At 43.9% G+C, this 23,395-nt stretch overlaps 1 protein-coding gene across 3 annotated transcripts; it reads left to right on the top strand.

Moving 5' to 3' along the window:
- The first annotated feature begins 1,765 nt into the window (after positions 1-1,765).
- Positions 1,766-22,102, top strand: LOC134491929 (zinc finger protein 420-like). Of its 3 annotated transcripts, XM_063296012.1 has the most exons (5): positions 1,766-1,906; positions 2,066-2,148; positions 3,180-3,306; positions 5,943-7,311; positions 20,430-22,102. In XM_063296012.1, exons 1-5 carry the CDS (start codon positions 1,795-1,797, stop codon positions 21,793-21,795), a joined length of 3,057 nt encoding a protein of 1,018 aa, XP_063152082.1. In that variant the 5' UTR covers positions 1,766-1,794; the 3' UTR covers positions 21,796-22,102. The 3 variants fall into 3 exon arrangements, with proteins under 3 accessions (XP_063152082.1, XP_063152080.1, XP_063152081.1); XM_063296010.1 differs by lacking the exons at positions 1,766-1,906; positions 2,066-2,148; positions 3,180-3,306; positions 5,943-7,311 and adding exons at positions 9,679-9,938; positions 18,147-18,260; positions 19,167-19,293 and having other exon boundaries at positions 19,943-22,095; XM_063296011.1 differs by lacking the exons at positions 1,766-1,906; positions 2,066-2,148; positions 3,180-3,306; positions 5,943-7,311 and adding exons at positions 9,679-9,938; positions 18,147-18,260; positions 19,167-19,293 and having other exon boundaries at positions 19,946-22,094.
- The last annotated feature ends 1,293 nt before the right edge of the window (positions 22,103-23,395 follow it).

The following is a 23,395-nucleotide window of genomic DNA, read 5'->3' on the forward strand; positions in this document are numbered from 1 at the left end:
TGAGCGGTGGCTGTTCTTCTCACTTTCCAGGAAGGCTGGGAAGGGGCTGGTGAGTGTTGGGAGGGGGATCCTTTGGCCCCAGCCTGTGAAGCCCCACACAGGCAGAGGGAGGCACAGTCCGGCCGGTTCAGCCCTGCATTGGCTCACCTGCAGCTCTCCGGCTGAATCTCAGCGCCTGCAGCGATCCGGGGAGAGTGGAAAGCGCCTCTCCCCCCATTCCCCCTGCGCCCCCACTCCCCACGTGGCCTGTTTCCTAGGGGTGGGGGTTCTGGATGGCGCGTTGTGCAAGCAAGAAAGAAAAATTGACATTTGGATTGCAGTTCTTTGTTGTTGTTTTTCCTCCTGAAGTTGGAAGAGGAAAGCATGTTACTTTGCCTGTGACATCTCTTTTTGAACTGAAAATAAATCATAAAGAGGACACCTCAGTGGCCTTGTAAGATTAATCCAGAACCCCTTCATGAAAATTGGACTGTTACAAATTAAAGTCACTTTGCAAAGCCAGGAGAGCATTTGCCCTATTTTGAACTACACTGGACCAGGAAGATAGAATGAATCTCCAACAGTCTTCAGGGAGGGGAGCTGCCAAAGGTCCTCCTGCCATTTGGGCTGGGAGCAGAGGGGACTTCAGGAGAAGAACCTGCCCGAAAGTCCTCCCTGAGGGAACCCTCAGCTCAGATGCTCAGCACTGGCGCTTCAGGAATTTCTGCTACCAGGAGGCCAAGGGGCCCAGGGATGTTTGCAGCCAACTCCACCAACGTTGCCATCAATGGCTGAAACCGGAAAGAAGCACAAAAGCTGAGATGCTGGACTTGGTGGTCCTGGAGCAGTTCCTGGCCATTGTGCCCCCAGAGATGGAGACCTGGGTGAGGGAATGTGGAGCAGAGACCTGTTCCCAGGCAATGGCCCTGGCTGAAGGCTTCCTGCTGAGCCAAGCGGAGGACATGAAGCTAGGAAAGAAGCAGGTAAGAGAAATTAATCCTGGAAGCTTCCTCGGGTGATAATGTGACAAACAGTGACCTTAATTCCTAAAGCTCTTGCCCATCTTTTTTGGAACTATTCTGTGAGGTACCCCCCCCTTTTTTTTTTACAAGAAAGAGGAAACAAAGAAGCATAGGTACATTGCACAGATGCAAATTAGTAAAAGAATGGTCAAACAATGAAAAAATAAGTATTAAATAAGACATGAACATTATTGTTTGGTGCATAAAATGGAGCTTAGCCTACCTTTCAGATATGTAAAGGATATGTAAAACTAAAAATTTAAACATGATAGGCAGTTAGAGGCTGGATGGAAATAATTGTCCAAGGTGCCCTTCAACTGCAGTCATGATATGCTCAGATATACGCCTTCCCCACAAAAGCATCTAGGTGTCAATCACGATGCCTCAGCACTTTAACTGCCAGGCCAGCGGTCTCCCCACTGCAAGAGGCAACGGAAAACCAAGCTGGTCCTTAGATCTAAATCAGAATTCTCCAGGAGGAGCAAATAAAACAGACATAATTGAAATCACAAAGAAAGAAACTCCACGTTCTTGAAGAAAAGAACAAAAAGTAGACAAACTCAGAATAAAAAGAGGAAATAATAAAAAAAAGGCACAGAAGCATGTAACAAAAACAGCAGAGCATTTACCGAGAAATAGCAGCCAAATACAGAGATGAATCGCTGAGTTTTATCAGTTTGATTTGGGTTGAGTAGGATAGATGGAGAAGGCAAGGCAAGGGGGCCATCACAGTCATGGGCATTAAAAAGTGGATCATAAAACCAGGCTGGTCTTTTAGGCAGAGGAACTCTTCATGGAGGAGATCTCAGAAGACCCCCGGGGAAGAGGAGATCAACCCAGTCCTTCTCAAGAGCTGCTTTTCAGGAGGATCTCCCAGGAAGGTCCAGCTCAGGTCACCACCCCATGTAAGTGAAGGTTTCTTCTGAAAGCCCAAGCTCCTTCCATTCTTGATCTGTTTTGGCAACTAAATTCTAGGCCTGTCTCCTTTTCTTTATGGTGTGTTCCCAGAACTTATTCACAAGCCTTAAAATAGTCTGTTTCCCTCACCTTTATCTCCTTAACAGGGAATGGAAGAACGTTGATGGAAATCCCTGAAATGTCACTTGTTTGTGATGGAGTAGAAGTAGCAGCTGTGCCTCCAGCTCAGGTGGGGGACTTTAATCACAGCACGGGATTGTTTTGAGCCCTCCAGTTTTGTTATGGGCTCAGTGCACAGCCTGTTCCTCAGCAAAAGAGGATATGGAGGCCAAGCTTCAGTGACCTGCTGAGTCATACTCAGTTTGGTCTGCCCTTCAAAATTGTTGTGGAGATACCAAGAGAACACGTATAAGCGCTGCGGGTTAAACCGCTGAGCTGCCGATCGGAAGGTCGGCAGTTCGAAACCGCACGGTGGGGTGAGCTCCCATTGCTAGTCCCAGCTCCTGCCCACCTAGCAGTTCGAAAACATGCAAATGTGAGTAGATCAATAGGTACCGCTTCGGCGGGAAGGTAACGGTGTTCCGTGTCGTCATGCTGGCCACATGACCCGGAAAATGTCTACGGACAACGCCGGCTCTTCGGCTTTGAAACGGAGATGAGCACCGCCCCCTAGAGTCGGACACGACTGGACTTTACGTCAAGGGAAACCTTTACCTTTACCTTAATAAGGCAATACAACGTATTGTTGAAAGAAATCTTTTCTTTTGCCTGTGGTAGGTTAATGTAATGAACATAATTAGTATCCAAAACAGGGCTGAAAGAAGCAAATATATGCGCATTGTATAGGAGTGCAGAACACCAGTTAAAAACATTTTAAAATGTGGAAGGTTTATAGAGGGAGATTCAAAGTCGAAATAAGGAGGAATTTCCTAACTCAGAGAACCGTTAAGGAGTGGACTGACTTTCCATTCTGGAGTTGTGGGGGCTCCATCGCTGGATGTTGTCAAGCAGAGGTTGGACTGCTACTTTCTGGGATGGTCTAACCCTGGGCGGGGGTCAAACCAGATTATGGTTCTATAATTCTAGAAATAAAATCAGCAAACTGAATCCATTAGAAAAGCATAAAAACTGTTATAGAAATACTGAAGCCTATTCACTTAAAAATTAATAACATGAAGTACAGATTTCCCAGGTAAAAAAACCCTGAGGTTAATTTCTTCCTGGGATTGTCTGGTAAATGATATTTCCTTCCTTTTTCAGGGCTTCATATCCTTTGAGGAAGTGGCTGTACAATTTGCGGAGGAGGAATGGGCCCTCCTCAGTTGGAGCCAAAGAGCCTTGTGGAAGGAGGTCATGTTAGAGGTTTCTGTGCATGTGGCTGCTCTAGGTAAGGCCCCTCTTTGCTCTGGGTTCAGTTCACTGGAGAAGTCTTTTAGGGACCAGAAGCCAAGAACTTACTTCAGGGCATTGGCCTAAGGTGGTGATGGCTCCTACCAGATCACTCCATGAATTCCCCCTTTCCTAATCTCCAAAAACTAAGCAGGATCAGATGCGATTAGTTCTTGGATGGGGGACTGCCAGGACATCCAAGGACTGTTGGCAAGGCCAACAAAAACAAAAACCATCCAGGAAGAAGGCATAATAAGCCACTTCTCCATTGGCCAAGAAAATGACCTGTGAAGCCACAAGAAACTGTTCTCTTCTCTGGGAGTGACAGAAAGGGGGCAGGTTAGGCCTGGGGGTGGGGCTGGAATCCCCATGGTGTATTTAGGGAGGGAGGGAGAGAGGGAGGGAGGAATACCTGCCCCCCCCTCTTCAGCAGCTCTTCCCCCAAACCACCAAAGATAAAAGTTCCAGATTTTGAAAAAAGCATCTGTGAGAAGCAGCCTTTGTTTCCCTGTTTGGAGGAAACATGGAGAGGAAAAACTGGATAAAAGTATTTCTTAAAATCATACTATAAAAAAAAAAATTTTTCTCCTTATTTTGTTCATTTTTTTCTTGCTCGGGAAAACTGAAGAATGAATATGGGGGCGAGGCAGGCAGGCAGGTGTTAGCAGGGTCTCCATGGATCCATGATCAGAAGATGCTGCTGCTTGTAGGAGATGAGAGGGAAAGTATAAACCCTTGGTTAGGTGCTTCCTAGGCACAAGCTCTTTTTCTCTTTTATATAACATCTGTACAAACAGAATATCTCACAAATTGAAATCAATACAGGTTAACTTAAACACATGCATTATTAATATTCTCTCCTGTATACCGTATACATATTCAACTTACAATTATTTGTTCTGTAGTTTCTCCCAACATGACAGAAGTTGCTGATTACGGTTTTCTTCATTAGAGTAATTTTTGAAGTCATATCCTACAAGAAAAAACAAACACTTTTCCCTCCTATTTTATTTCGCTGTTTTCACTTTACAGCTTTTTCCATTACATGAATAGACCATACCCGATGCCGATTTTTCTTGGTTGCCCCATCTAGATGTTTCCAGTATTTTACTGTATGAATCTAGCAGCCCATAATGGAAATTATCTTCAAGGGCAGACCCATGGAGAGGACATTGCAGCGGATTGCTCGTTGACAAAGGCATTAGTGACTGTGAATAGAGCTCCCGTTCCAAGCGGGGTTCTAACTGGCACATCTGCACATTAAGGAGCAAAATTCAGCAGTAACCCCAAGTTACAAGCCAGTTCAATGCAGGATAGTGCAGTCACCATAAAGGGAAGGTAGGAGACTCGTCTGAGTTGTCCAGAATGTCCAGATTCAGTGACAGCTTCTTGAGGATGGGGCACACCACTGCCTCCTTCAAGCAGGATGAGAGCAGCATTTACCATTGGCCTAAGCCCAGTTCTCTGTAAACTCTCTGAACAGTTTCACCACCCAAAAAGGGCAGGGAATCTGCACCGTAGATGGCAGGATCAAAGATGCAGAGAGAGACATCCATTTCCATAGGACTTAAAGGACCAAGCTCCAGATAACCAGGAAAGACAAACTCTTGGTCATCTGGCCCTGACTTGCCCAGCTTGCCTCTAACTCTGAGCAGCTTTGAGCAATGTTGTCCTCTAGATGCCTGACAATTTCTCAAAAAGAATAGATGATAATCCTACCACTATCTGGACTGCAGTCTGTGGATGCAGTAACACTGGAGAACTGTTGAGGTGTCGCTGTTCTTATTGCCAGAGTGTAGGCCTGAATATGGGCTTTTACTATGCTTGGTTAGATTGGCCCCTTGTCTTCTGCCAGCAGTGCTCTTGATTTGCTTCATCTCCAGGAATCCCACTAGATCAGTGAAGCAGCAGATGTCCTAGTGTACAACTTTGCCCAAGGCCATCATCACCTCCTTATTCTAGCAAATTATAACTACTACTGTAGCTTTGCGAAACTTCCCAAATGCCCTCTGGAAGAAGAGCAACTCCATGAGATGCCTGGGGCAGACTAATCAATCCTCCCTGGAGACTGGCTAATGTTTTCAAGTGATCAAAGAATGATCTGACCATGCCAAGGGATGGAAGTTAACCCCCCCCCCCGCCCCGGTCAGTTGCATTTGCCCTGAGACAGAAATCAGACCCAACATGTGGCCTCCGTTGTGCAGTGGGCCCCGTGTCACTTGGGAAAGGTCCATGGTGGTTGTAATGGACATGAACTTCTGAACAACCACTGACCCCAGTCCCAGGGAAGACAGGGTAAAGTGCCCCCCTCCACACCATTAGGTTGGGGAACATAACCTTCACTCTGCAGTGAGGTCAAGTAGGGAGGCTGCTCTGCAGCAGGTTAGGCAGTAGAACAGCAGCACTCCAAATTCTCCCTGCTGCCAAGCTACATATCAAGGCTATGTAGGCGATTCTCTGTGGAAAAGTACCTCAAGATGCCATCAGAGTCTCCTAGGCTAAATTGCCAAACCACCTCCCCTACCACAGTCCTGCAGCTGTTGCCAAGCTTGAAACCTGGCATATATTCAAGATGGGGAGACCCCATTCATCCTTCTAAATTCTAATAGGAATTTCTCTTTTCTTTTTTCCAAGCAGGTGTTGGGCAGGAGAATGAGAACAACAAGCAGCTGAGGTTAGTGCCACTGCAAACAGCTGAGTATGAAGTGGAAGAAGTGATGTTAGGCCATCAAGGGGATTCAAAAAGGCAAGAGAGAAGCCACTCGGAAGATGGAGGGGAGAGGTCCTCCACTTCTCTCCCTGTTGAAATCCATCACTTCCTGACCCAGCAAGCTCAGAAAGAAAACACAAAGGGAAAATATGCAGGATGTGGCCAAAGAGAGAAAAATAAATTTAATTTACGTGAATGCTGTAGAAGCCAGGCTAAAAGGAAACAGTATGTCTGCAGACAAAACAGAAAAAATGTCAATTTCTTTTCTCTTACTTTACCTAAAAAACTATACAGGAAACACAAGCCACATACATTTATAAAATTTGGGAGGGGTTTCAGTCTGAGCAGTTATGTTAATTCCCATGAAGAATTTCACACAGAGATGAAGCTGTATAAATGCATGAACTGTGGAAAGAGCTTCAGTACAAGCAGCAATCTTATTCGCCATCAAATGATCCACACAGGTGAGAAACCATACGAATGCATGGAGTGTGGAAAGAGGTTCATTGAGAACAGAGACCTTACTCGTCATAAAAGGATTCACACAGGGGAGAAACCATATAAATGCATAGAGTGTGGGAAGACTTTCAGAACAAATGGTCATCTGACTCGCCATCAAATGATTCACACTGGTGAAAAACCATATAAATGCCTGGAGTGTGGAAAAAGCTATATTGAGAACAGAGATCTTACTTGTCATAAAAGGATCCACACAGGGGAGAAACCATATAAATGCATGGAGTGCGGAAAGAGCTTTCCTCGGAATAGTGCCCTGATTTGCCATCAAAAAATCCACACTGGAGAGAAACCATATAAATGCATGGAATGTGGGAAGAGCTTTATTAAGAAAGGACAACTTACTTCCCATCAAAGGATCCATACAGGTGAAAAACCATATAAATGTATGGAATGTGGAAAGAGCTTCAGTAGAAACAATAATCTTACATCCCATCAAAGGATCCACACAAGGGAAAAACCATATGAATGCACAAAGTGTGGAAAGAGCTTTATTTATAACAGTGGTCTTTCTCGCCACCAGAGGAGACACACAGGTGAGAAACCGTATAAATGCACAGAGTGTGGGAGGACCTTTATTCAGAAAGGACAACTTACTTCCCATCAGAGGATCCATACAGGTGAGAAACCATATAAATGCATGGAGTGTGGAAAGACCTTCAGTAGCAAGAGTGCCATTACCTACCATCAAAGAATCCACACGGGTGACAAACCATATAAATGCGCAGAGTGTGGGAAGACCTTTATTCAGAAAGGACAACTTACTTCCCATCAAAGGTTTCACACAGGTGAGAAACCATATAAATGCATGGAGTGTGGAAAGACCTTCGGTAGCAGCAGTGCCATTACCTACCATCAAAGAATCCATGTTGGTGAGGAAACATAACATTCACACACGAGGAAAGAACTTCTGGTAGAGCAATGGCCTTACTTGTCATAAAGTGACCCAGATGTAGAAATGGGTGAAAGGATAGGTGACATGGCATAAGTGCACTGTCTTCTCCCTTAGCTTACACTTCATGCATGCATGCCCAGATACGAGGAAGAGGAGGTCCTTTAACAGGGGATTGCCCCAGTGGAGCTTGGTTGCCACAGTCAGTGGCTAAAGGAATATTAGAGCTAAATGTGGTGGTGGTATAACCCTGTAGGATGGAAGAAGAGAAAGAACCACAGAGCTGTAGAGAGGAGTGAAGAAGAGATGTGCAATGTTTTAATTATTTTGTTAGTCATTCATCAGGGAGTAAAAGTCCATGTAACACTTTGAGATTTACTTTGAGGAGATTTGTATGGGTCTGCAATATTTAATATAAACAAGGTAAATGGAACTCTGAACTGCATGTCCCTCCAATCTATGTTGCCCAAATTATTATGTTCCTGGTGATGTATAGACTTCCCAAATTCTGTGAATGAATTTGTTCCATGATTTCTTGAATGTGCCCTGGCGCATCCTCTGTTGACGGCAGTTGAAAATCAGAAGGGATTCTGACTGGAAGAGATTTTCCTGCCTGTTTTTGTTTCTTTTGTCCAGGACTTTCTCCCCCTTTCCCCCTCCCTTCTTTTCCGCGTGGCAGTATTCCTATAACAGGTTTAATAGCAAGAGAACATACTTAGCCAATTGTTAACTTAAAATATTTTTTTTAACTGCATGGTTCCAAAACCTGCTGAATAAGAAAATGGCCACCTGGGCTGGATTTGCCCCCCTGGCTGGGATGAAATGTGGTTGCCCTGTTTGGGGGTCTGATAAGAAGAAGCCTGACCTTGAAATTCGGATGGATTGTAACTTAATGCGGTTGTTTCTTAAGAGCCGGGGACTCAGCCTAGGATCCTTAGAAAATAAGGTGGCAGCATTTGGGGCTTTTTAGCTTAAAAGGCAAGTCTGAGGTTGGGAGATAAAATTATGTATGTTAATGAAACATCAGATAAATTCTCCCTCTCTGATAAAACAAGAATCCAAAGGAGGGGTCTACAGTACTAGAATTCAACATGGAAGATTCTGGATGGATAGACACACCAAATGGGTTCCTGTAACACCTCAGGTGAGACTAAAATGGGATTGGGTAATTTCTGGCACCTGGCCAACTTTGTCTAGATAAACAGGGTCTGCCCTGGTTAGAGAAGGGATAGGGGACCATCAGGAGTTCCAAGATTGAAGGCCCATAGGGCTGTCTGAGGAGGACAGAATGAAGCTGAAGGATGTTAAGAGTCCATCTTTGGCTCTGTATTCTTTCCTCACACGTTCCTCCCCTGAATGTAGTGACTACGGTACTTATTTTATTGCCTTGTCTGTGACTATCTTCTTGTCCACATTACACTGCAGCTAAAAGCAGTTATGGTTTTGTTTTGCTGAATAAATTGTTTCAGGTTTTACCCTATTTGTGTGTTCATTGCCTGTACCTCTTCCTCACACTTGGCTGAGGCAAAGCAAGGCTTGACCGGGAAGCTGAAAAAAACTACTTGCATGTTATTGCTGAGAAAATGGCCCTCTTTGAACGAGGCCATCATATATATCCTTGACCACTGAATTTATTATGCAATGAGTGACATAGTTATATATTCCATATTACATTTTCATTGCTTTCGGCTGTAGTCGCTTTAAGCAATCCGCATTCCGTTCAGCCTATAGCGTTTGCCTCTCTAGGAAGGAGCGCTCTCTGACTGGGAGGACGCTCTAGCCAAGGCAGGAAAGGAGGGTCGCCTACAGCGCTCTGCCCCTCTAGGAAGGAGCGCTCTCTGACCGAGCCTCCCGCAGGCCAGGCGGGCGCGGGGAGTTCTGGCGGGAGCGAGTTGCGGCGGCTCTTCTCGGGCGCAGAAGCCCCGAGGAAGCGGAGCTCCCTTCGCCCCCCGGAAGGCGGGGAGGGGCCGGGGGCGTCGAGGGCTCCGGGGGCTGGGAAAGCGCTGCCCGGTTGGGCCCGGAAGGGGCTCCGCGCCGCTCCGGAAGGTGGAAGTCCGAGAGGGCGGCGCGGGGCCTGCCGAGGCGTCTCCGGGGCGGGTGGGCTGCTAGGAACGGGGGCGGCCTCGCGGAGCGCTCCCCCGAGGCGGAGGGCGAGATGGCGGCCCGGAGGGATCCCCCGCGGCTGGGGGCGGCGGCAGGGCCCGCCGAGGGCGGCCTCGGCCCGGGTGCCCGGCGCTGGCGCCTGCGGCGCTTCCGCTGCCCGGGGGCCCGGGGGCCCCGGGAGCTGTGCAGCCGCCTGCACCAGCTGTGCCGCCAGTGGCTGCGGCCGGAGCGGAGCAGCAAGGCGGAGATGCTGGACCGGGTGGTGCTGGAGCAGTTCCTGGCCCTGCTGCCCGCGGAGATGGCGCGCTGGGTGGGCGAGTGCGGAGCGGAGAGCTGCTCGCAGGCGGTGGCCCTGGCCGAGGGCTTCCTGCTGAGCCAGGCGGCGGGCGACGCGCTGGGAACGCAGCAGGTGAGAGGGAGGTTCGTCCGGGGCCCTGCAAGGTATCTAGCCGTGTCTGTAGGAAGTCCCAGAAAGTGGGGACGTGTCTGCAGCCTTTTCTGGGACTCCTAATGTTTTGAGAACTCCTTTCTTTTTGAGGCAAATGCTTCTGTTTCCTCTTGGGGTTAATTCTGTGGGAGGAAGGAGAAATTCAAGCCTATTTCAACCCCCCTCCAACCTTCCATCCCTGAGGGATGTAAAAGGCTCCAGAGTTTGAGGGAGTGGGTCAGAATTCCTTGTCTGGCCTCCCCTTCTTTCCTCTAGTGTAGGAATTAATTGAGGCACTTTTTCAGTTTCAGCTGAAACTACTATGGCAAACCTTATTTTAAAGTCTTACACACCTCTGTTTCTTTCCTTTACAAACAGTCACTGAGAAAAGATCTAGAGAACACATGTTGGGATGGTGTAAAGCATTGTTTCCCAACTTTGACACCTTTAAGATGTGTGGACTTCAACTCCCAATATTCCCCAGCCAGCCATTCTGGAATTCTGTGAGCTGAAGTCCACACATTTTAAAATTGCTAAGGTTGAGAAACACTGGTATAATGGTATGTGGGAATGACCTTGGGGGACAGCAGGGCCACAGACTGGACAACTATAATGTAAAAGATCTCTCAGTCCCCACAAGAAGACTGGGGGTGGGGGCATGGGAAGTGTTTCAGAAGATAAAAGGAGAAGTGGGGAGAAATAGTTTCAGACTTGCAAGATTCTGTTAATGTGACTTTACATTCAAGATAGAGTTAGTATTCATTGTTGTGCTTCTTGTCTGGACTACCTTGAAGGGCTGACATACCCAGTCATAATTCCCAGACCAGGGATGCAGACCCCAGCTCCAAGTCCAAGAGGGCTCCTGTATCCAGCAATAGCCCTTTTCAGACACATGCCCCCTAACAGCATGTGTCCATATCTGAATTGGAGCACCCCAGTTCTGTTGCTGTTTTAGAAATCTTGGTCAGTACCAATAGCATTGAACTAGTCAAGGCAAATGAACAGAACCTGCTAACCAAACAGGATATTGGAAAGTTATATTTCTTCTCCTAGGTAAATCTTTTTTTGGCAAGAAGCAGGAAACAAAGAAGCCCAGCTATGTTACACAGCTGCAAATTAGTACAAAGAATGGACAAAGGATTAGAAAAGAAGTTATTAAATAAAAGATGAAAATTGTGTTTAGGTGGACCAAATAGAGCTTAGCTTGCATATTGGAAAATATGTGTTTAATGTATACATACACACACACACGGAAAGAAAGAAAAAGAATGAATGAATGTATGAATGTTAAGAAGCAAAAAGATGGAAAGCCGCTTTCCCCCCTCTTCAAGATTTTTGGCTCTAGTGAGCACAATCACCACAGAAAGCAACAGTATAAAATACAAATCGTTACCAAATCACAGCTTGATATCAGTGTCTCTTTAGTACTTTTCTTGGTTTCTGCACAGCTAATTAGAGGTGCAGATCCCTGCCTACATAACTTTCCCAGCTAATGTAAGCAGAGAGATTGCCTGTAACTTGGATACTTACCACAATTCTTATAGCTCCTTGGTTCTAAGCAGAGTACGCATTGTAGAAGGGATAGCGAGAGAAAGCAACACATTAACACACCTTTAGGCACACGTACACAGCTTGCTGTCCTAACTCCCCTTTGTTTCTGACTGTATTGCCTAAAATGTTCCATTGTGACCTGTCAGTTTTTATCAATCAGGTCACAGAATATTGTCCTACGAAACACTTTAGGAAATGGTCTGTCTCTGAGAAATTCCTGGTAATGGGAGTTCATGTCCTGTTACCCAGCAATTATAATTTAATCTTCTCCCGGTTTGTGGCATGTCATTGTTTTAGTCCACCCTAGGATATTGTTGCACTCTACATGTATCGGTGCGTTGAAATGGAGTGTATATAATTAATTAAACCTGAATACTTATCATAAGAGGGGTCTTTACGTCCAATATCCATCACAATCACTTGCAAAAGTTGTTTTCTGTGCAAATCTGAAAAAAGGTTACATTCCGTTCAAACAGATTCCCTCTTGTTCAGCTCTTGGTTTCTGTATAATTTCACAACATTTACAACTAAAATTTAAACTTGATCATTAAGTTCTAAGGTCTGTGTTAAACTCAGAGTCCCAGTATTTATGCTGGCGCCTTGCTCAAATGTGGCTCTAGCCCTCCTACTCAGATTTATTTATTACTCAAATTTTGCTACTGCCCATCTCCCCCAAAAGATTTAAACCTTACTCTGTCTTACTTGTTCATTTACGTTTTCCCCCAGTTCATGTGCATAGGGAAATAAATAATTAGTGGGAGCAGTTTGATACCTACATAAATTTGCTATTATATCAATACCCAGACTCTATTATAATAATAGCCCGTGACTTTACTGCACATATTGGCCAATCTGATGCCTTTTTGGAAACTCATTTTAAATGGCCAATGCCCCCCAAAACTGATGTGGGCTGCTTATCAGCCAGACAATCTAAAGACCAACACTGTAATATTGCAGGATTTTGTTTGGTTCAGTTTGTGGACAGTTTAGATCTGGGGAAGGCAATGGCAAACCACCCCGCTCTATAGTCTGCCAAGAAAATGTTGCGAAAGTGGTGTCCCCCAAAGAGTCAGAAAATTACTCGGGGACCTTGCTTCTTCTTCTTAGATCTAGTTATACTTAATGGCACTATCAGGGGTGATGTAAAAGGGGAGTTTACATTCTGGCGCCCTAACGAGGCTAGTGTAGTTGATTATATTATGATTTCCCAGAACTTTGTACATCATATAGCTTGCTTCTATGTCGGGACTTGCCCTGATAGTGACCACTTCCCACTAATTTGCCTTTCTGATTCCAAAACAAATCTTAACTCATTAGAAGTAGCCCACTGCCCCATTGACATTACAATGAAGGGGCAAGTACAGAATAAATGGTTTCAAGGTCTGGTTAAAATTATGTCTGGAATTGTGACCTCAGAACCCCTGCTTCAAATGCATACCCAAATTTGCTTATCCAATTCATATGAACAAGTAATGTCACTGTATCAATCAATTATTATTAATCTTCAAGTGTTCAAATTCAAATTTTGTTTTGCATAATTCATCTTTATTTACATCTCTCGTGTTATCTATTGTTAACATAGATAATTGCCTCTGTAGAAGCATGATTTGGTGGGTAATAGTTGTCCTCTCTGGGGACTTTTTAAACTCTTCTTCCTTTTTTTTTAATCTCATCCAAAATCACTTGTATTTTCTCTTGCCTTTTCTTTTTAAATTCACTGTTACATTGTATAAAATATCCTCTTATAAAAGCTTTGCGTGCATCCCAAACCATTCTTACTTCTATGCCTTTATTAAGATTATTCTAAAAAAAAATAACTTCTTTTTGCAGTGCTCCACTACCGTTTCCTTTTGCAACAACATCTCATTCAATCTCCATCTGAAAGAGCCATTTTTCCTTTTAAAAGTTAAAGTCACTGGGTTGTGGTCTGAGAAAGTCTTTGGTAATATCTCCACTTTATGAACATCAGTAGCCAAAGTCTTAGAGATCCAAATCATATCTATTCTTGAAAAACATCTGTCTTTCAGAAAAATAGGGATATATTTATAGTCACCATTTTTATATCTCCATACATTAACAAGCTCCAAATTGTCCATTAAATCAAAGAAAACCTTTGGTAGCTTGCCTTGTGTATTTTTAATATTTTTCTCAGAAGTTCTATCTTTTTGTGGGGAAACCACCCCATTCCAATCTCCCAGGACACACCAATTTTCATACTGCAAGTCCAGTAGTTTATCGACAAGTCCTTTATAAAATGCAGTTTTATCTTCATTTGGGGTATAAATTTCCACTATCAAAGTCTCAGCCCCTTGTAGATTAACTTCTACCCTGACATATCTGCCATAATCATCAGTCATCATAATCATCAGTTTTGGATATAATTGAGAATTTATATACAAAACAACTCAATTTCTTTTTTTTTTATTCCCACTGAAATTCTTCACCCTAATTTTTGTAACTCAAATATTTTATATCCTTTTTCCTAATACGCATTTCTTGTAAGCAAATCACATCTTGTTTTAACTTTTTCAATTTTTTTTTTTCTCTCTCGAGCAATTGCTCCATTTGTATTCCACATTAAGCATTTATCAATAGCTGTAGCACACAACCTGTAGCATCTTTAGTGTCCTGTTGTTTCTGTTGTGGCATTTGTTTAGTCACATCTGTCGTTGTCACTTCCATTTGCCATTCCTCCAATTCTTTGAATTTTCCCAATAAATCTCTTGCTTTCTCCACAGAGTTCAGTCTGAATCTTTGCTGTTTAAAAGTAAAAATCACCCCTTCCAACTTATCCCATCTAAATGGAATCTTTTTCTTTCGGAGTTCGTCAGAAAAAAATACTTTTCTCTTGCACAATATTCTACTTGGAATTTCCTTGAGTACAATTACATCTGTATTATCAATCCTCAATCTAGTATTAAAATGCTGCTGCAGAACTTGATCTCTAGTCTTCTTCCTGACAAAGTGCACAAGGACATCCCTTGGATCATTTCTTAATTTTGCAAATTACGCACTGATCCTATAAACCTTATCAATCTCTGCCTCTGTGTCATCTTCATCCCAATCCAAAAAGTTAGGCAGTGACTAAACCTTTGTCTGATATATTCTCCATGGCCTTCTGTAATTGCTCTAAACCTTAAAAAAAATTTCTGTCAGTTCCAGTAATGCCAAGTTATCCAAATCTTTCTCCATCTCTCTCTTTATAACTGGTGTCTTACTTTCCAAAACTTCCACTTTGTCATTAATTTGTTTTACATCTCCAGCAGATTGTGCTACAGATTCTTCAATCTTCTTAACTTCTTTCATATCCTTTTTAACCCTGCAAATCCTTCTTCCATTTCTTTTTTAAAAGCATCCAAACTATTGGCAACTCTTTCAGTCATCCTCTTATCAAATCCCTCAGACATTTTCTGCAATAAATCTGGCATGATGCCCTTATCTGTAAGTTGTTCTAGTGAACCTCTTGTTCCTTCTATTTTTTCTGCTTTTCTTGTGGTTGCCATTATAATCGAGTAAAAGTGTGTCAATTACTTTTGTTGTTTATTCATTCAGTTGCTTCCGACTCTTCGTGACTTCATGGACCAGCCCGCGCCAGAGCTTTCTGTCGGTCGTCAACACCCCCAGCTCCCCCAGGGACGCGTCCGTCACCTCTAGAATATCATCTATCCATCTTGCCCTTGGTCGGCCCCTCTTCCTTTTGCCCTCCACTCTCCCTAGCATCAGCATCTTCTCCAGGGTGTCCTGTCTTCTCATTATGTGGCCAAAGTATTTCAGTTTTGCCTTCAATATCATTCCCTCAAGTGAGCAGTCTGGCTTTATTTCCTGGAGGATGGACTGGTTTGATCTTCTTGCAGTCCAAGGCACTGTCAGAATATTCCTCCAACACCACAGTTCCAAAGTATCTATCTTCCTTCTCTCAGCGTCCCTTATGGTCCAGCTCTCGCAGCCATATGTTACTACGGGGAACACCATTGCTTTAACTCTGCAGACCTTTCTTGTCAGTGTGATGTCTCTGCTCTTAACTATTTTATCAAGATTTGTCATTGCTCTTCTCCCAAGGATTAAGCGTCTTCTGATTTCCTGACTGCAGTCAGCATCTGCAGTAATCTTGATCGTGATCTGAACTACAGTCAGCTCCAGGTCTTGTTTTTACCGACTGTATAGATGTCCGCCACCTTTGGCTGCAAAGGATGTAGTCAATCTGATTTCGGTGTTGTCCATCTGGTGAAGTCCATGTATAAAGCCGTCTCTTAGGTTGTTGGAAGAGAGTGTTTGTTATGCAGAGTGAGTTGTCTTGGCAAAATTCTATCAGCCTATGTCCTGCTTCGTTTTGTTCTCCCAGGCCATGCTTACCTGTAATCCAGGTGTCATTTGACTGCCCACCTTAGCATTCCAGTCTCCCGTGATGAAAATAACATCTCTTTTAGGCGTGTTGTCCAGTAGGTGCTGCAGATCCTCATAGAACTGCTCTACTTCAGCTTCTTCAGCATTTGTGGTTGGGGTGTATATTTGGATCACGGTGATGTTAGATGGCTTGCCCTGAATTCGAATTGAGATCATTCTGTCGTTTTTTGGATTGTATCCAAGCACTGCTTTCGCCACTTTACTATTAATTATGAAGGCTACTCCATTTCTTCTGTGGTCCTCTTGTCCACAGTAGTAGATCTGGTGGTCATTTGATGTGAAGTGGCCCATTCCAGTCCATTTCAGTTCACTGACGCCCAAAATGTCTATCTTTAATCTTGACATCTCACCAATAACCACATCCAATTTGCCCTGGCTCATAGATCTTACATTCCAGGTTCCAATGGTGTGTTGATCCTTAGAACATCGGATTCGCCGTTCACCACCAGCACCGTCGGCCGCTAGCCGTCCTTTCGGCTTTGAGCTAGCTGCGTCATCACGTCTGGGGCTAGTTGAACTCATCCTCTGTTCTTCCCGAGTAGCATTTTGACCATCTTCCGACCTGGGGGTCTCGTCTTCCGATGGTATACCGACATATCTCTGGTTGTACTGATCCATTTCCTTTTCACGGCAAGAATACTGGGGTGGGTTGCCATTACCTTCCCCAGGGATCGCATTTAGTCTGACCTCTCTGTCAGGACTTTCCCGTCTTGGGTGGCCCTTCACGGTTTAGCTCATGGCATCATTGAGGTGCTCAAACTCCAGCACCATGACAAGGTAATGATCCTTTGCTGAAGGTGTCAATTACTAGGGTGAAAGTAAAAGTCAAGCTTCTAATTTTTTTTATTTTGCTTTTCTCTGTTTTTAACACTTTAGTCCCAATTAGCTTTCTGTAAATACAGTAATACAGTCTAGCCTATATTACCCTTACCTTCTTATTTTGTAAAATCCACCAATTATCTACTTTCCTTAATAATAAATAATCAGCATTCCCATGAAGGTCCGGTCTGTTTGTCTAGTTCATTTTACTATTTTCAAATGCACCTTCATTAAAAAAAAAAGTCTTCTGTTTTCTTAAATTACTGTCCCCTTTATCTCTTTAAAACTTTCTTAAATCACAATTTTGTTAAGCTTTTTGCTTTTAAGTCAAAATCCTTTAAGATAGCATTTTTTTCTTTTCTTAATTCCAAAAGAAGGTGACTCGACAAGTATCTTTATTGTCTCCTACTGTTCAGAAGATCTCTCTTAAGTTGTAAATTAATTGCATCCAGAAGTGTTTAAGGAAGTGAGGGTTTTGCGGGTTAAGTATCCATAAAGGCTGCACAGCGGTTTTGAGCATGATGGTAATCTCTTGGCTCCCAAACCTCTCAATCCATGATTGACAGCAAGAAGCTCAATTCCTGTGGTCTCCTCATGAGGAACAGCTATCCAGACCACAAGCGGGCAATCTCCCAATCTCTCCTCCTCTGGAGAGAATTTCGTTGACCAGACGTTGCCACCTGGCTGCTGATGTTCACCACATTGTTGTCCCCACTAGTGGAGCGTCTCTCAGAGATGTCTAATTGACCATAGGTCCTAACCCAGAAGCCTAGATTGATCTCGTCTAATTGGTTGGCCGCACTGTTGTTTTCCAAATTTGCTGAAATCCCTTGGTTAGGACCTTACCTGATTCTTTTCTATTGCTTGCCATATTTCATTGGGTATTCCACCAGTTCCTGTAGCCTTCCGACTTGGGAATAACTGGAGTGCTGCTCTGACTTCATCTTCTAGTACTAGAGGTTCCTGTATGTAGGGAATATCTTTTAAGGTATCTTGGATGTTGACATCTCTACTGGGCAGTGTTTTCGCATACTCCTTCCATCTTTCTTTGATCTCCTTTGAATCGTTTGCTATCTGTGTCCCTAAATCTAAAGAAAAATACTCCAGGAGGAGGAGATAGGAATAAGTACATCCACAAAGAAGAAAAAGCCACACACCTCAAGAGAAGGGGAGAAGAAAAAGAAGGAACTCCTGATCAGAATGAAAAGAGGAAATAAAAAGAGGCAATGAAGCAGTTCACAAAATTGGCAGGCCTTTACCCAGAAATTGCAGCCACCTACAGGGCAGGACCCCCAAGTTGTGTATCAGTTTCACTTGGGTTGGGGAAGTTCAGATGGAGAGGGAAAATGTTAGGGAAGGGAACTAACACGGTTATGGCCATCCGAAAGTGGATCATAAACCAGGCTGTTCTTTCAGGTGCAGGAGCCATTCATGGGGGAGATCTCAGCAGAGCTCCAGGAAAGAGGAGATCGATCCAGTCCTTCTAAGGAGCTGCTTTTCAAGAGGATCCAACTGGGGCCACCTCACCAGGTAAGTGTACATAGGTCTTTTCAGAGAGCAGTAGAGTTCAAGCTCTTTCTGTTCATGAGCTGCTTTTACAACCAAATGCTGAGTCTCTGTGAATTTCAACATAGTGTCCCCGCAGAATGACCCACTGAGTCACACTCAGCTTTCAAGATTGTTTTGGAGATACAAACGAGACACAATTCACAGGGTAATCTGAGAGGTTCATATTAGGAAATGTAACTTATTTGTTGAAAGAGTTTAATCCTTCTTAATACTTTTCAGAAGAGTGCTGAAAACCAGTTAAAAAACGAAACCCGTGAATTGAAACAATAGGAATAGCATAAAAACTGCTTCAGAAGTACGCAGCATATCCACTTAAAAATGAATCATATGAAGGACAGATTTCCGATGTAAGAACCCCTAAATCAATGCTAAGTGGCTGCAACAGTAAGACTGTTGGTCAAGTGACTTCAGATTTGCAGGCTCATTGCCAACATTTTGAAATGGGCCAATAAAGAAATTCCTTGTGGGTGCCCTGCTTTGTAAGGAATTTGCAATTCCCCAAGGCAGGTGAGGCCAGGGGATTCCGCTCCCCAAAACAACGTTGCTGAGTTATTCTGGGCCAGTGGGAGGCTCTCCAAGGGGGGCTGTGTTGCCATTCTACAACTTGGATGTAGTCATGTTTTGTGCACTTACAGCACCAGCCACCGGGGGGGAGGCAGGAAGGGGGGACTGGAGACTTCAAAGCCACAAGGACTGTGTGGACATCCAGACATAAACCTGTCCTCCAAGAAAATGTTTATTTGGTATCTTACCCAGAGTAGATGCAGTAACTTGCAATGTTCTGTTTCCTGTTTTGTGCAATAAGGGTTAGGGTTACAGGTCTTTTGTGTGATTGACTGCTAAGGAAGATTTTCTTTCTTTTTCTAGGGCTCTGGTTCCTTTGAGGAGGTGGCTGTGGACTTCACGGAGGAGGAGTGGGCACTGCTGGATTCTGGCCAGAGGGCCTTGTGTAGGGAAGTCATGCTGGAGGTTTCTAGGAATTTGGCCACTCTGGGTAAGGCCCTTTCTTTGCTCTGGGTTCCAATCATTGGGGAAGGATTTTTCAGTGGGAGGTAAACAGGGAAGATGCCTGCACTCAGTTGCTTAAGGTGGTCATGACTTCTATCTGGCCACCACATGAATTCCACCGCATTCCCTTCAAATCTCTCCTAATCTCATGAAAACAATCAGGGCCATACATGTTTAATATTCAGCCGATATCCAATGGCAGAGCCACTGCTGCAAAGACCACCGTCCACTTTCTCTTGATTCCCTTCAGCTGCAACAGCCCCACTGGATCATGAACCAGCAGAGGCACTAAAGGGACAATTTCATCCAAAGCCATCATCAGAGCCTGTCTTCCAGCAGACAACTAAGGGCTTGGCACAAATGCTCACCATAGCTTTGGGAAATGCCCTAAGTGCCCCATGGAAGGGCCTGAGTAGACTGACTGATCAATAGCAAAGCCTTAAACTGGTTCCCAGCTGAAAAATCCCTTGGATACCATCAGAGTTGCTTAGATAACAATTTGCACCTGATACCACCTAGCTAGACACATGGCTGGTGCCAAACCTGAGACTTGGATGGGAATGTTTTTGAGAGGGGGAGATCCCCCTCCTTCACAATCCAAATTCTAATGGGAATTTCTGTTTCTTTTTTGCAAGCAGGTGATGGGGCAGAGAATGAGAATGACAAGCAGGCCAGGTTAATGCCACTGCATACAGCAAAGCTTGAAGACGCAGAAGTGATATTTCACCATCAAGGGGATCCCAAAAGGCAAGAGAGAAGCCACTCGGAAGACAGGGGGGAGAAGTCCTCAACTTCTCTCCCTGTTAAAATCCATGGCCTCCTGACCCAGGAAGATCAGAAAGGGAAGAAAAAGGGGAAATATGGCAGAAGAGAGAAAAATGAATTTGATTTAGGTGAATATGGCAGAAGCCAGAGTAAAGGAAAACAATATGGCTACAGACAGTATGGAAAATACATCAATCGTTCTTTCTCTCTTACTTTACCTAAGAAACTATACAGGAAACACAAACCACATACAATTGTAAAATTTGTGAAAGGTTTCAGTGTGAGCAGAGAGATTAAAATATGCATGAAGTGTGGGAAGAGCTTCAGTAGCAACAGTACTCTTAATCGCCATCAGAGGATCCACACAGGGGAGAAGCCATATAAATGCACAGAGTGTGGAAAAAGCTTTCGTCGGAACACAGAGCTTATTCATCACAAAAGGATCCACACAGGGGAGAGACCATATAAATGCCTGGAGTGTGGAAAGAGCTTTGCTCAGAAAGGACAACTTAATTCTCATGAAAGGATCCACACAGGGGAGAGACCATATAAATGCATGGAGTGTGGAAAGAGCTTTCGTCGAAACACAGAACTTATTCATCATAAAAGGATCCACACTGGGGAGAGACCATATAAATGTATGGAGTGTGGAAAGCGGTTTACTCAGAAAGGACATCTTACTCATCATGAAAGAATCCACACAGGAGAGAAACCATACAAATGCAGAGAGTGTGGAAAGAGCTTTGTTCAGAAAGGACAACTTAATTCTCATGAAAGGATCCACACCGGGGAGAAACCATATAAATGCATGAAGTGTGGAGAAAGCTTTAACAACCACAAGACCTTTACTCATCATAAAAGGATGCACAATGGGGAGAATCCATATAAATGCATTGAGTGTGGAAAAAGCTTTAACAACCACAAGACCTTTACTCATCATAAAAGGATCCATACAGGGGAGAAACCATATAAATGCATAGAATGTGGAAAGAACTTTACTCGGAAAGAACATCTTACTCGTCATGAAAGGATCCACACAGGGCAGAAACCTTATAAATGCACAGAGTGTGGAAAGGGCTTCAGTACAAATTGTAATCTGACTCGCCATCAGAGGATCCACACAGGTGAGAAACCATATTGTTGCAGGGAGTGTGGAAAGAGATTCATTGAGAATAGAAACCTTACTTCACATCAAAGGATCCACACAGGTGAGAGACCATATAAATGCCTGGAGTGTGGAAAGAGTTTTTTTGACAACAGAGACCTTATGTGCCACCAAAGGATCCACACAGGGGATAAACCATATAAATGCCTGGAGTGTGGAAAGAGCTTTATTCAGAAAGGAAAACTTAATTCTCATAAATGGATCCACACAGGAGAGGGACCATATAAATGTATGGTGTGTGGAAGGAACTTTATTGACAACCGAGACCTTACTCGCCACCAAAGGATCCACACAGGGGAGAGACCATATAAATGCATGGAGTGTGGAAAGACCTTTATTGACAATCGAGACCTTACTCGCCACCAAAGGATCCACACAGGGGAGAGACCATATAAATCCATTGAGTATAAAAAAAGCTTTAATGACCACAGCACCTTTAATCAACATATAGGGATCCACACCGGAGAAAAATATAAATGCATGGAATGTGGAACAAGCTTCTTTGAGAATAGTGCGCTTACTTGTCATACATGTATACACACACAAAAAATCATATGAACCCATGGAATGATCTTCATTTGAATCAAGATACTCATCTTCAAAGGATCCAGACATGGGAGAAAGCTTAGCATTGCACAGAACATGCAAAGATCTTTGATTTGAGCTGTAATCTAATTTACCATCCAAACATACAGAGGAGAAAAGCTATAAGGGCTCGAATGTGCAAAGAGCCGAAGGTGGATCAGTTGTCTTACTTGTCATAGGATGACCTATACAGGAGAGTTACCTTAGAAACCTATGAGAATGGGTGAGTCAGTGAAAGTGCACCATTGTCTCACTCATCTTATGCTTTCTGCACATATCTGAGATACAGAGAACATATCATCTCAGTATGCTTGATTGGTCTTTCTGTGGCCAACAGAAGTTAGGGCTTGACTTGATATTGGTAGTTGTTGCTTAACATCCACTCATTCAGCGATTATTTGAACTTACAGTGTTGCTGAATGAATGGTACTTAAAACCATTCCTTGAAGTTCCAGCCATTGCAGCGACCCCATGGTCATGTTCTCTCTATCCCAGTGCTTGGCAACTTGCCCAGATTTCAGACCATTGCAGCATCCCACAATCTCACAATCGTGATTTGCGACCTTCACTGCCGGCTTCCCACAAGCAAAGTCAGCGGGGAAGCTAGCAGGAAGTCAGAAGTCACGATCATGTAAGGTACTCACTTAATGACCCACACGGTCCTCGCTTATTGATGGCAAACGGGGCTGCTGGAACTGCTATCACTAAGTGGCATGGTCACATGTTACCCTTTACGACCACGTCGCTCAGCAACAGAAATTCCAGTCCCAATTACCGTTCTAAGTGCTGACTACCTATAATGAGGCAACCATGGAAGGTGGAACAAGAGAAGAAAAACTGCCAGCTAAAGAAAGGAAGAGAGAGGTGAAAAGGAGTGTATAATATTTTTTTGCACATTCATTGAAGAAGGAGGTTCATGTAAGTCTTTAGGGCTTGCTTTAGACAAGATCTCCCTAGAGCTGCAATGTTATAGCAGAGCTAAATATTACTCCAAACTCTATGTTTTTGTAATCCCAAGCCACATTGCCAAAACTATTATATACTCTCTGATTTTATCTCTTCTGGCTAACCTCTGGAATTTTGCATTTAATTGGCCATATCTCCCCCTATCACTGTTGCCTTTTGCTTTCCTTCTTTCTTGGGCTACTTCTAGTGTCTCAGCAGACAGCCATTTTGCCGCCTTGGTTGTCTCTTTCTTTGGGATGTATTTTGTTGCCGCCTCCTGAACAATGTTGCGAACTTCTGTCCAGAGTTCTTCTGGGACCCTATCTACTAAGTCCAGTCCCTTAAATCTATTCTTCACCTCCACTGCATATTCCTTAGGAATATTAGTGAGCTCATATCTAGCTGATCTGTGGGTCTTCCCTAATCTCTTTAGTCTGATCCTAAATTGTGCAAGAAGTAGTTCATGATCTGAACTACAGTCAGCTCCAGGCCTTGTTTTTACCGACTCTATAGATGTCCACCACCTTTGGATGCAAAGGATGTAGTCAGTCTGATTTCGGTGTTGTCCATCTGGTGAAGTCCATGTATAAAGCCGTCTCTTAGGTTGCTGGAAGAGAGTGTTTGTTAT

The sequence above is a fragment of the Candoia aspera genome, chromosome 2, assembly GCF_035149785.1.
Source record: "Candoia aspera isolate rCanAsp1 chromosome 2, rCanAsp1.hap2, whole genome shotgun sequence".
Taxonomy (NCBI): Eukaryota; Metazoa; Chordata; class Lepidosauria; order Squamata; family Boidae; genus Candoia; species Candoia aspera.